This window comes from Danio aesculapii, chromosome 2, assembly GCF_903798145.1.
Source record: "Danio aesculapii chromosome 2, fDanAes4.1, whole genome shotgun sequence".
Classification (NCBI taxonomy): domain Eukaryota; kingdom Metazoa; phylum Chordata; class Actinopteri; order Cypriniformes; family Danionidae; genus Danio; species Danio aesculapii.
The window spans coordinates 48,889,302-48,901,573 of record NC_079436.1 but is presented as its reverse complement, the minus strand read 5'-3'; the positions used below and the strand labels follow the sequence as shown (position 1 = coordinate 48,901,573).

Sequence of the window (12,272 nt, the reverse complement as noted above, 5' to 3'; positions counted from 1 at the left end):
TTTGAGCGTTTTAAATACCCGCACCCGCCTCCCTCGCCATAGTAAGCAACGGCGACAATAGCGCATATGAGATAAATGACGTCAGTACATAAAAACGAGTTACGATTATTACTGAACTGATAGCGAATTGTCCGCGTCTGCATCGCGGTGCTCTGAAGAAACAATTAATTTTAACATCCCTGATATCTAATCTTAATTTCTGAATAGTAATGTCCGTTGCTAACTATTATGTTGTATCTCAGCCAAATAGTCTTCTATTACTACAAACCATACATACAATTAAAAGCTTACGATTGATACTTATTTGTGGTCTAGGGTTACAAATATGTTGAATACTTGTTTAAAAGAGAATAGATAGACTGGTGAAATCCTTTAAATTGATCTCTGGGTAATTGAGAAACAGTGGGAATGAAACTTACATCAACGTTTTCGTAGACTTTGTGGTACTATTCATCTGGGCATCTACAGAATAGCCTTTAAAACAGAATTTGTAAACAATTGTAAGTGTACAGGCATAAAACAAACATACAAAGATTTTGCTCTGAGACCCTTCAGGTCCCTACTACTTGCTGTTGTTGTCTCTTAAATGCCAACATTTTTAAAAGTATTTTATTTTTTGTAGAAATCTTTGAAATTAATGTTTAATGGTTTTAAACATTGTCTACATTATAACTACATTATAACTAAGGCTACCGACCCATTCTGCTTCTGATATTTCTTTGAGAACATTATTGTTGCTGCTCAAATACAGGACCTGTTGTCCTGGAGGGTTTCAGATGTGGTAATTGATACTTTCATTGGACTTTGTTGATTGGGTTTCAGCAATCTTTATACTCAACATCGACAAGTGAACTATATGCTTAGACTTGGAATGAAGGTCAGTGACTCTTAAGTTCCTCATTGTGCTATCGTTTTCCCAGAGTGAGGAAGTGGATATCATTGCATTGCACTCAAAAACCAATCTATACAACATTTATCTCACCATCTATTTCATTTAACAGACTGTTGTACTTTCAATGAATACTTAGTTCTGTATATTGAATGCTTTTGTTTGTATGGCTATATTTACATGTAGAGAAAGTAAACAAGAAGAAAAAAAACTGGCTTGTGAAGTTTTTAAATTTCAGTATGGTGTGAAATAAAAATTCTGTGAACTCCCTCAGTTTAACATCTTGCATACATAGAGGAGGTGTTGACAACATTTAAAATTTATGAATTTGGTATTTCATTTTAAAATACATTTCAATGTTTTTTGCCCATCCCTGGTTGTACTAATGGCTTGTACTATTATTTAATGTGCAACTTCAGCTGGTTCCAAATGCAGCTGCTAAAGTGTTTTCTGGAACTAAGAAATGTGATCATATTAGTCCCAGTTCAGTCAGCATTGCATTGGCTCCTTATTAAACACTATATCAATTTTAAAATCTTATTGACTTCTTACAAAGCTCTAAATGACTTGACTCACCAGTATTTGAGGGAGCTCTTGGTGTATTACAGTCCCTCACGTCCATTCAATTAATTCTGGACAATTGTGTATTCCTGGAATATCAAAATCGACTGTAGGGGGTAGATCTTCCCCCTACAGGAGATTTCATCAGTGCTTGTTGTTTGGTGTAGCGGCTCTAAAGGAATGCAAAGCTGCATCAATCAGGACACTGTAATTTGACACCGTAATTTGAATGCCATCTACACTCATGTTAGTCTGTCTGTTTATCTTTATCCTGAAATTCACATAATCTTGGATCTGGACCGCATCCAGACCTGCACCTTCTTTATGATGGTCCTCCCGTTGTTCTCAAGCCACTGAAATCCAGACTGCAGCTCTGCCCTTTTACATTGACCAAAGGAGAACCGTCACCTCAGCTGAGCATGGTTTGTCCCAATATTAGTTTTTCACTTCATTTTCATTTCATTTGATTGCACTGAACTGAATCAGTTGTAATTAACCAGAACTCCAGCAGCATTCTACCACTACTCTGCTCCTTGTCTGATTTACTGGAATGTCCTTCAATCTAAAATATTGTCATAACTTTTAATTCTTTTCACTTATTCTCATCTATGTTAAGCTGCTTTGGTGCAAACTACAGTACATTGTAAAAAGCACTATAGAATAAGATGAATTGAACACTTAATTGAATTTAAGTTTTAACACTTAATGTCTTATTTGGATTAATGTCATTTTGATCAGTAATGGTTAGCAGATATTTTTAAAAGGTCACTTTTAGTCTAGTTTGGAGATTCAAACCCAGGGAATGGCTTTTTGACTACAGCATAAATGGTGTTTTCTGTTTCAGGTTTGGGCTGGTCTGGTTGCTTCTCAATGGTGCAGTAAATGGTGACTGGACCAGCAGACTTGTTGTTTTCTTTGACTGATGTCGGAGGTCTGAAATAAAAAAGAAAATAATTGACATCTTGCCAACTGATAAACTGCAAATTTAAGAAATTTATCATTTGAATACCGTTCACCTCAAACTTTTTCTTGACGTTATTTTAAATTAGGACATTTATCTGAAACATCCACGTTGTACAGTAGGTGAAACATTAATTGAGTAGATATGTCTTACTGCTATCATGACTTTTATGAGTCTCTGCTCCAAAGAGTCTGAAGCTATAGATCCCTCTGTGAAACTTATCTCCTGAGATGTTTTATCCCATAAGAGAGATTAACCAGCGAGGAGAACAAACGAAATATCCCACTCAAACTTTCCTCTCAAGCCATTGGTCAGTCAGGAGAGAGTGGGTGTGACCTGGACCAATAGCTTAAATCCTTACCACTCCCAGATATCTGTGCAGAACTTTTTCTAGAGAAGAGCCTTTTCTGTGTTCGTGACTCCATTTAATTTTCAATCAGATTAGAAGTCCGAGCATCTTTACCTGATCAACGGTGGGGTTGTTAAGTGTGGTGTTGGTTCTGATGGCAAGGTCAGGTTTTTTCTCCAATAGTATGATAAACTGTGACAGGTTTTTCAGTTTTTTCCAACATCTCTGGTGACTTTTGTGGCTTGTTCTCCTGCAGACAAAAATCCAAAGAAAATGTCACACTGCTGGCACAGACACTTACAGTAATTGACCTTGCTTTCATTACTAGAACTGTACTTTCTAGACCTGGAGATACAAAATGTGATTTTCCACAGGTATATTTTTTGGTAATTGCTTAATTTTATAGATTTTTCTTTTAAATATTGTTAGAATATATATATATATATATATATATATATATATATATATATATATATATATATATATATATATATATATATATATATATATATATATATATATATATATATATATATATTCAAGGTCTTGCTCCTTGAAGATATTTAGTAAATGTCCAACTTTGAGTATATGTAATAGAGGTGTGAACCTACACTGGTCTCATAGTTCGGTTATGATTATCATGCCATCGATTCAGTTCAATTTAATATCTCGGTGCACTGACGATGCTGTCAATATACAAATTGATAATTTTTTCACAGCACAACAATTAAATGTATATTTATATACTATTTGTAATACATTTTTTCCTTTAATACAGTCAAATATATGAACTGTACCTTAAACTGAAGTACATGCACAGAACAACACAAACATTTATAGCAAATAAATATAAATATCCCGCTCGCTTTCTGAACCTTGTCTAGCGAGTTCTTTCTTACACCTCTTTGATTGGTCACGCGCTCAACAGAAAGGGCTGCAATTAGCTCTAACGCTTTGGCGCTGCTATCCGATGATTGACACTGATAAACTGCAGCGGCGATCACAGCTGATCCATGAGAGACGTGGTGGAGAAAACTCTGCCGACACACGGTCGTGTCTCGATCCAGAATTATCGCTGTAAGAGGGGAGGAAAAGTGATGCCAGCAGGTCAAATGGGCCACAGTGAGAGAGAGAAATGGAGTTTACTTTCATTCTCTCAATCGCAGTGAAATAGGGGCTTCTGCTGCAAGTGTCAGTGAAAGATTGTCCAGCAAAAACACACAGTGAAATTGTGCACAGTTTCTGCGTTTTTAAATAGTTTGAGCGTTTTAAATACCCGCACCCGCCTCCCTCGCCATAGTAAGCAACGGCGACATAGCGCATATGAGATAAATGACGTCAGTACATAAAACGAGTTACGATTATTACTGAACTGATAGCGAATTGTCCGCGTCTGCATCGCGGTGCTCCGAAGAAGAAACAATTAATTTTAACATCCCTGATATCTAATCTTAATTTCTGAATAGTAATGTCCGTTGCTAACTATTTTGTTGTATCTCAGCCAAATAGTCTTCTATTACTACAAACCATACATACAATTAAAAGCTTACGATTGATACTTATTTGTGGTCTAGGGTTACAAATATGTTGAATACTTGTTTTAAAAGAGAATAGATAGACTGGTGAAATTCATTTAAAATTGATCTCTGGGTAATTGAGAACAGTGGGATGAAACTTACATCAACGTTCTCGTAGACTTTTGTTGGTATATTCATCTGGGCATCTACAGAATAGCCTTTAAAACAGAATTTGTAAACAATTGTAAGTGTACAGGCATAAAACAAACATACAAAGATTTTGCTCTGAGACCCTTCAGGTTCTACTACTTGCTGTTGTTGTCTCTTAAATGCCAACATTTTTAAAAGTATTCTTTATTTTTTGTAGAAAACTTTGAAATGAATGTTTAAAATATGTTATAATGTAGACAATCTTTAAAACCATTAAACATTTAAACATTATTTTTATTTATTCCTCTGGGAAAATTCCTTTTGGCTTTCAACATGTTTGCCGCATAAAAAGACAATACAACACATCCACACACAAGTCTTTGAATTGTATAAAATTATTTAAGCTTTTCACTACATGTAATAAAATGATTTCACCCCTCTATTTTTTTTAATTTACACTGGCATCCTAAACTTCAGCTTGATGGCAAATCCTCAAGTTCATCATACAATGTGTGTTTATTATCAGATATTAGTTTTTAAAGCTTTACCAAAGCATCTCATTTAGTAAATATGTTTGTAGGGATGAAAGGTAAGTTACTCACAGTATTCCTCCGGAAACTCATTTGTTCCACGTATTACCCTTTTTGTACCCTTGTTTACTTGATTAAACAAGACATATCATTGCAAGCTAATAAAAATATCAATAAAGGTCATTTTTGAAGCTTTTTTTAAGATAAAAAATGTATGGAGCAAAGTTTAAGGTCTAATAATTTAATTTAAAAGTCTAAATAAATAGAAACAGAAACTATTTTACAGGAACCTGTTCAACAGACCAGAAAGTGAAAGTTGAGGTGTAAATCATGCTGCGGATGCATGAAAAAGGAAGTTGGGAAGTCCTGTGATGTGACATGTTTGCAAACTGTTTCAAGAATGCTGCTCATTCTACTATGGTTAATTCACATGTTGTTTTTGATGTTATAATTGGGAGAATACATGGGATATTTTATGACTCACAATAACTTGGTCAAATGGATTTATTTCCCATGTACTGTACATACCATGTGATATGCAAAGAGTTTCCAGAGAAAAACCGAGGTAGACCAAAAACCGAAACTTGAGTTCTTACTGTATGTCAGTAAACAATAAAATAAAATGAAAGTTAATATTTCCACATTTGAAACAATTCAGTTCATTACAAAGTAGAATATTCAGATAAACAAAAAATAGTTTAAAGGATGAAAATAAAACATTTTGATTGCAAAAGTCAAAAACATCACGTTTCAAGTGTATGGAAAAAGTTTTCCAGGATTTAAACAAACTCTACATATGACATTTCTTCCTAATTTCAATTAAAAGGATGTCATTTAGAACATTTGTTGCATAAAACAAGAAAAATACATATTTTTCCAGAAATTTCTTTTGATTTCTTATTAACTTTATAAGAGTTAGTTTCAGTATTTATAATCAATATTAACCTTGATCTTCAGTCATTAATTAAAATCATTTGTTGTTCTGACCAATTTATATTTTCTGACTATATTTAATAAAAGGACAGTATTAAAATTATAAAAGTAGTACAAATGTATCAGACCTTTTATATAATGAAACCGATATCAAGATTTTTTCTCAAAACTCATACCTAATAAATCCAGAGAAACAAAATTTTTCGAGGGATTTACAAATTTAACATTATAAACATGTATTTTTTTGCCTTCTGTTTTAAGCTTTAAAAAGTACAATTGCATTATTTGGAATAAAAATATAAATTTACTTAAGGTTGGAGTATTTCTTCAAAAACAAGATATCAACAAACAAACAAAAAATTCATAACATTTAATAAACGAATTAAAAAAACAATCAAATGTTGATTGTCTAATTAACCACTAATTGTGTGCATTCTACTATCAAACTAAACAGAAAACTAATTTATGTAAAAATGAAAAAAATAAATAAACTCAACATTTGAGTGAACATTTTTAATATAAAAAGTAAAAAAAAAAAAAAAGTTCTTCAGAAATGTCTTAATGTTATATTTTGAGTCGAGTTAAATTGTGCTCGAGTAAGATCCTCACTAAAAATACTTTAAGTCTTATCATACACTCCAGTTTTCCACGATGTGTTACTATTTTCAGACCAGCGCAACCCTAATTTTCTAATTTTGCGCCACGTTGTTTAAATAGCAAATCCATTTGCGCCACTTTGTGGACTCATGGGTGTGCCGGTTTAGAAAAAAAGGTGCGTTAAGGCACATTGTTGGTGCATTGCTATTTTGAGGAACTGAAATAAACAGCACAATTAAACAACTGAAAGCAGGTCTAAAGTCCAGCACAGAGTGCGTTAGTTATGCGCCTCACTTACACATTGCTTAATACACACAGGATGTACAGCAATACACAAATATCTTGTATAAATAAATGATTAAAATATTACAACATTATTATTTTCTACATAAATATAAAAACCACTACCTTCAGGCCTTCTTCACCTCGGGGGGCTGTGTTTCTGTTTATTCATGACAATTTGCTTTGGTACAATGTTATTATTATCAGGAGTATTATTTATTATATGCAGATTTATATTTGTTTCATAAAAACAGTTAGATTCGTCCCACCTGTCAGGTTTTGGACCATAAGGGGCATAAGAATAGGACGTGTGTTTGAATATGAGTCAATTGTTTGACCACACTTTGTTATTATTGTTTATTTATTTGTTTTGCTGGAAAGTAAAACTGGAATTTAAAAAATAGTTTAAAACAATCTTTGCTCTTAACAAATGAAATTATTTATGTAGGCAAAATGGATGTCCTCAGTGGAGTCTGTACACAACTGTTTCCTTATCCGCGAAAGAATGTCAAGAACTGAATGAAGGAGGCTCATTCTTTATCCTCGCGCTGCAGATGCATCTGTTTAACTGTTTCTTCGCTGGTGAAGTGTTCAGTTTTTCCACTTACAAAGTCCTCCATGTAAATAGCAATGAGCCATGGCACAACGCAACTGACTCTTAAAGGGAATGGGAGATGAGATTCTGATTTGTTTATTCTCAAAACGCACCCATAACTCATTAAGAGAATAAGCTCAACCCTGTTAGACCATGCGCCGAGGCACAGAGCATATTTTTCCCTCCTTAAAATAGCAAAAGTGGATTCAGACACACCCTTAACCCTTTTGCGCCATGTGCTTTAGAGCTCTATTGTAATGATCTAGGCTCAAAGTCTAAAGTGCAGGGTGGCAAAAACATCAAAAAATTTGATGCATGTCTTTCTTTTCATTTTAAATTAAATTTCTTGCTCAAATTCTTATTGATGTGTACAGTATTAACATGAATGGTGATTAATGCTCTTTACCTTTACTTCTCCTGTAAATAGAGAAACCGGTTGTCACCAACATTCCAGTGTGACTAGGACAATAACAGTAATCAACCAGAGGAGAAACGCAGTTGGTTTTTTCAGATGTTCTTTTTTCTAGACATGAAAGAAAAGAAGAGATATCTTTAATTTTCCCAGACAAAGCTTTACATTAACAGGAATGTCTCATCAGTGTTGGCCATTTAACATGAATTAAAAGTGACCCACATTGGTGTTAAGATGAGAAACATACATTTTCTGTCTCGCATCACTGTATGTTTATATGTACCTGGATAAACAGTGCAGAGTTCATGAACCTTCTTAATATCAGTTTTCCAGCTCACTGGGTTGCTGTAGTTACACATGATGAAGGTGTTATTGCAGTTCATTCGAATGGTGTGGTAATCAGCTGATGTCACTTCCTCCTCAGGACAGCTGCTACTGTTATGGATGGAGCTAATATTAATATCACGTCCACTACATGTAAAGCTGCACAGTTCAGAACTGGACCAGTTTGAGTTTACAGCCAGGACTGGAGCTTCCACTTCATCTGAAACACACACATTAAAGTGTTTACATTCTACACATGGTTAAAATCCACAAGCCTAATTCGTTTTTTTCTCAGTGTATCTGTTTATGAAGTTTAAACATACTAAGCAACAGCACACTTACCAATAACTGAAACTTTGCATGTAAGAATATCTTTGTTCAATTTTCCACTTATTCTTGCTGTGTAGAGTCCACTGTCTATCTTCTGTGTGTTCTTCAATGTCAGAGAGAAGCTTGTATCATTGAAATACACTCTTTCTTTGTAGGAATCGTAAAACTTAAATTTTTTATCGTCATAATTATATTTAACTATAGATTCTGATTTTTCATCTATCCAGAATAAATGCTCAAACTCTGGTAGTTGTTGTGTCTGTATATCCAGTTGAACAGAATCTCCAGTCTGCACAAACACAGAGATCTCAGCACTGAACCCTGAGGAGAGAGAGAGAGGGAGAAGTCCTACCAGAAAATCACAAACATACACGACAACTTTAAATCCCTGTCGAACAGTGAGAAGCTGCCCATCTTACTGGGAGAGTGTGTGTGTGCCATGTGTTAGCACCTCAGTTTGTGCGCTCCTGCCACTGCCTGAGGAACCAACAACGACCCGCTCCACTTCTCCAGCACACAACAACTGGAACATTTTACCTGTAAACCTACGTTTGCTATTACTTTCATTACCTTTATCCTACTTTATATATTACCATTAATCTATTTTTATTTTTAATGTTTTCTTTATATCTGTTTGCTCTGTGTATTATTTATATTCATATAGTTTGCACTGCTGCCCTTTTTGCAGGTGTCTTGTTTGTATGCAACAGCACTGCACTTAGCCAATATGAATGTACAGTTTATATCATCAATTTTGATCAGTAATCCGCACTGCTATTTGTACAACTTTAGATTTTTTTTGCTCCCAATTCATATTAGGCGTCCTTAACTAATATATACTTACACTGAAATGAATCATTTGTTGTAATGTACTTGAAATACATGTGTTTACATTGTACTTAGGATTGATTAAATACCTACATGTAATTATATCTGTAATTGCAGAGTATCCCTTACACCCTAACTCACCCTTAAACGTCCCTAAACCTGTTCCTAACCCACCCATATCCCAACTCAAGAGCACCAGAAGTGTTCTGCAATACATTATGAACACAGTAAGTACATTATTATTTTTTTGATGCAAGTAAATAATGATTAAAGCCAGCTAATCTAAAGTGGGACCATTTTTTTAACCCTCAGATGCCAGAATTTCAAATAACTGTATCTAGACCAGATAATATCATGTCTAAACAAAGTAAACATCAATGAAAATCTTATTTATGCAGATTTCAAATGGTGTATAAATCAAAATGTATACATATGACATGGTTTTGTGGCCCAGGGTCACAGTAACATACAGTACTTAGTTTAGGAGCTGTTTATTTCTGCTGTTTACAACTAGTTATTTCAAGCAATAAAAAATAAATACATAAAAAAATAAATAAACTACACTACACATCCACAACCTATTTAGTAATATTTAGATAGTCATGTTGTCCAGACACGAAATTAAATTTTTACACATTTCAGTTGGAGAGATTGAACATAATAACAAAATACAATTTTAGTTTTCATGAATTCTGTTGTTTTAGCTTGTTTACTGAAGTAATTTAAAGTTTTAGTTTAGATCTTTCTATGCAGATACAAAATGAAGGCCAAGTTCAAAATCAAAATATGGTTCTAAACCAAAATCTAAATTCTCAGGCATCAATAAAATTAATCCCCACAATAACAGTGACATCAAATTACATTTATGCATATATTATTAAATGTATACGTAAAATGTCTTCAAAAAATGTTGTATGCATTTCGGAAGTAATATATTCCTAGCTTTAAACATAAATTGTGCTATTTTAAATTTAGCCAAATCGTTGAACTTAAGTATCTTTAATTTAAAAAATAAAGGATTGTATGCCTCAAATACCCCACATTTTCTATAAGTCTAATTACTTTTTTCTGCATTGTACGCTAGGATCGCAAGTTAAATTTATATGTATTCCCCCAAATTTCAAAACAGTAACTCATATATGAGAACATAAGCGTGTTATTTAATACAGTGCATCTGGAAAGTATACATAACACTTGACTTTTTCCACATTTTTTAATGTTAGTCTTATTCCAAAATGGATTCAATTCATTTATTTCCTCAAAGTTCTTCACACAATACCCCATAATGAAATTGTAGCAAATTTATAAAATAAAAACCTGAAAAAACTCGTAAGTATTCGCAGCCTTTGCCGTGAAGCTCTAAATTGAGTTCATGTACATTCTGTTTCCACTGATCATTCTTGAGATGTTTCAGCAGCTTCATTGGAGTTCACCTGTGGTAAATTCAGTTGATTGGACATGATTTGAAAAGGCGTGCACCTGTCTATATAAGGTCCCAGGGTTGACAGTGCATGTCAAAGCACAAACCAAGCATGAAGACAAAGGAATTGTCTGTAGACCTCAGAGACAGGATTGTTTCGAGGCACAAGGCTGAGGAAGGTTACAGAGAATTTTTTTGGAGAAAGCCAGGTACCAATACTTTCCGGATGCACTACGCATGCATTGATTTGTTGTCTAGGATAAATCTTGCTTTATACACTATTGCTACAGTTTTTACCAATTTTGATATCACATTATTTATTTGCAGTTTCCAACTAATTTTATGATCCAATAAAACACTAAGAAACTTAATTGCATTCACTCTTACTATAACTTTATTATCAATTTTTAAATCTATATTATGACTACTTTTTATTTCCCAAATAACATAACCTTTGTTTTACTTACATTGAACGACAATTTGTTTGTCAAACCACAATTTCAATTGTGTAATTTCTGTTTTAATCAACTCTAAGTTTTGGTAAATTATCCCCAAAAAAAAATACTTGTATCATCCGCAAATAAATTAAACTTAAATAAGTCTGATACACATATCAATAATACAAATTATAAACAATTTTGGACCTAAAACTGGTCCTTGTGGTATGCCAAAATATAGATATGAAGATTTATGGTTGCCAATTTCCACGAACTGTTGCCTATTTTTAAATAACTGCTTATTCAATCCAAGGTCATACAAAAAGTATTTTTTACTGTGAATGCCAATGACTAATTTTTTCCAACCTTCTTCATAATGTTGTGTTTTCTTTTCAACAGAAGAAAGCAATTTATTAAAGTTTAGAACCACTTGAGTGTGAGTACATTTTGGGTAAACTATCCTTATAAATCCAGTAATAATTTTAGTGGATCCAAAACAATGACAAAATCAATATGTACAGTATTTAAAACACAAACAAACTGGTAACTTTTAATTTCAAAGAGCATTTTACAGCTCTTCTTTAATTTTGTAATTGTCACCAGAAGATACAGTATCATTAATCAACAACGTGATTAATAAAATGACTGGAATTTTTACCTGTGTTGTGTGTTAGAAGAAAAAATGACAGCAGCAGCCGAAAAGTCATCTTTTAGCGAACCAAATGTCAGTTATTCTGTGTCTGTTGGTGGCGGAAGTGGGTCTGAGAGTCGCATGATTTAACCATGTGTAGGAACAGACTATTTCCACTTCTCTAAATTCAACAGTGATTTATTACAGTAAAAAATATCTCATTTATAACAGAATAGCGTCCTCTATCCGTTGAGTAATATTTACATTTTTAAAATCTGATTTATTTACAATATTTAATTGAAACGTTTTATTTCGGTTTGCTTTTTGTAGCTCGACAAAAAAAACATCTCTGAGCTAACTTACCTGAACTGTCTCTATCAAATGTCCAGTCTGCATCATTCCCATGGTCACTAAAACCCATCTCACCCTCACTTTCATCTGCAGGAAGAGCCAGTTCTGTCCTTTTCTTCTTTCACTTACCATAGAACATTGTGGTCCTCGCTAATACACTGTTCCCTGTATTCAT

At 33.5% G+C, this 12,272-nt stretch overlaps 2 protein-coding genes across 2 annotated transcripts in view; one reads left to right on the top strand and one right to left on the bottom strand.

The window, feature by feature from the left end:
• LOC130247973 (uncharacterized) overlaps positions 1-8,813 on the top strand; it is a 43,513-nt gene extending 34,700 nt beyond the window's left edge. The window contains exon 29 of the mRNA XM_056481492.1: positions 8,201-8,813. The gene's annotated coding sequence lies outside the window, so the exon portion shown is untranslated. The remainder of the gene's footprint in view (positions 1-8,200) is intronic.
• Positions 2,227-11,861, bottom strand: LOC130238587 (uncharacterized). The gene is made up of 6 exons (XM_056469655.1): positions 11,774-11,861; positions 8,443-8,751; positions 8,060-8,320; positions 4,440-4,495; positions 2,982-3,010; positions 2,227-2,383 (listed from the first exon to the last, which is right to left on the bottom strand). The coding sequence occupies exons 1-6, from the start codon at positions 11,820-11,822 to the stop codon at positions 2,227-2,229; spliced, it is 861 nt and encodes a 286-aa protein (XP_056325630.1). The 5' UTR covers positions 11,823-11,861.
• Positions 11,862-12,272: the final 411 nt, after the last annotated feature.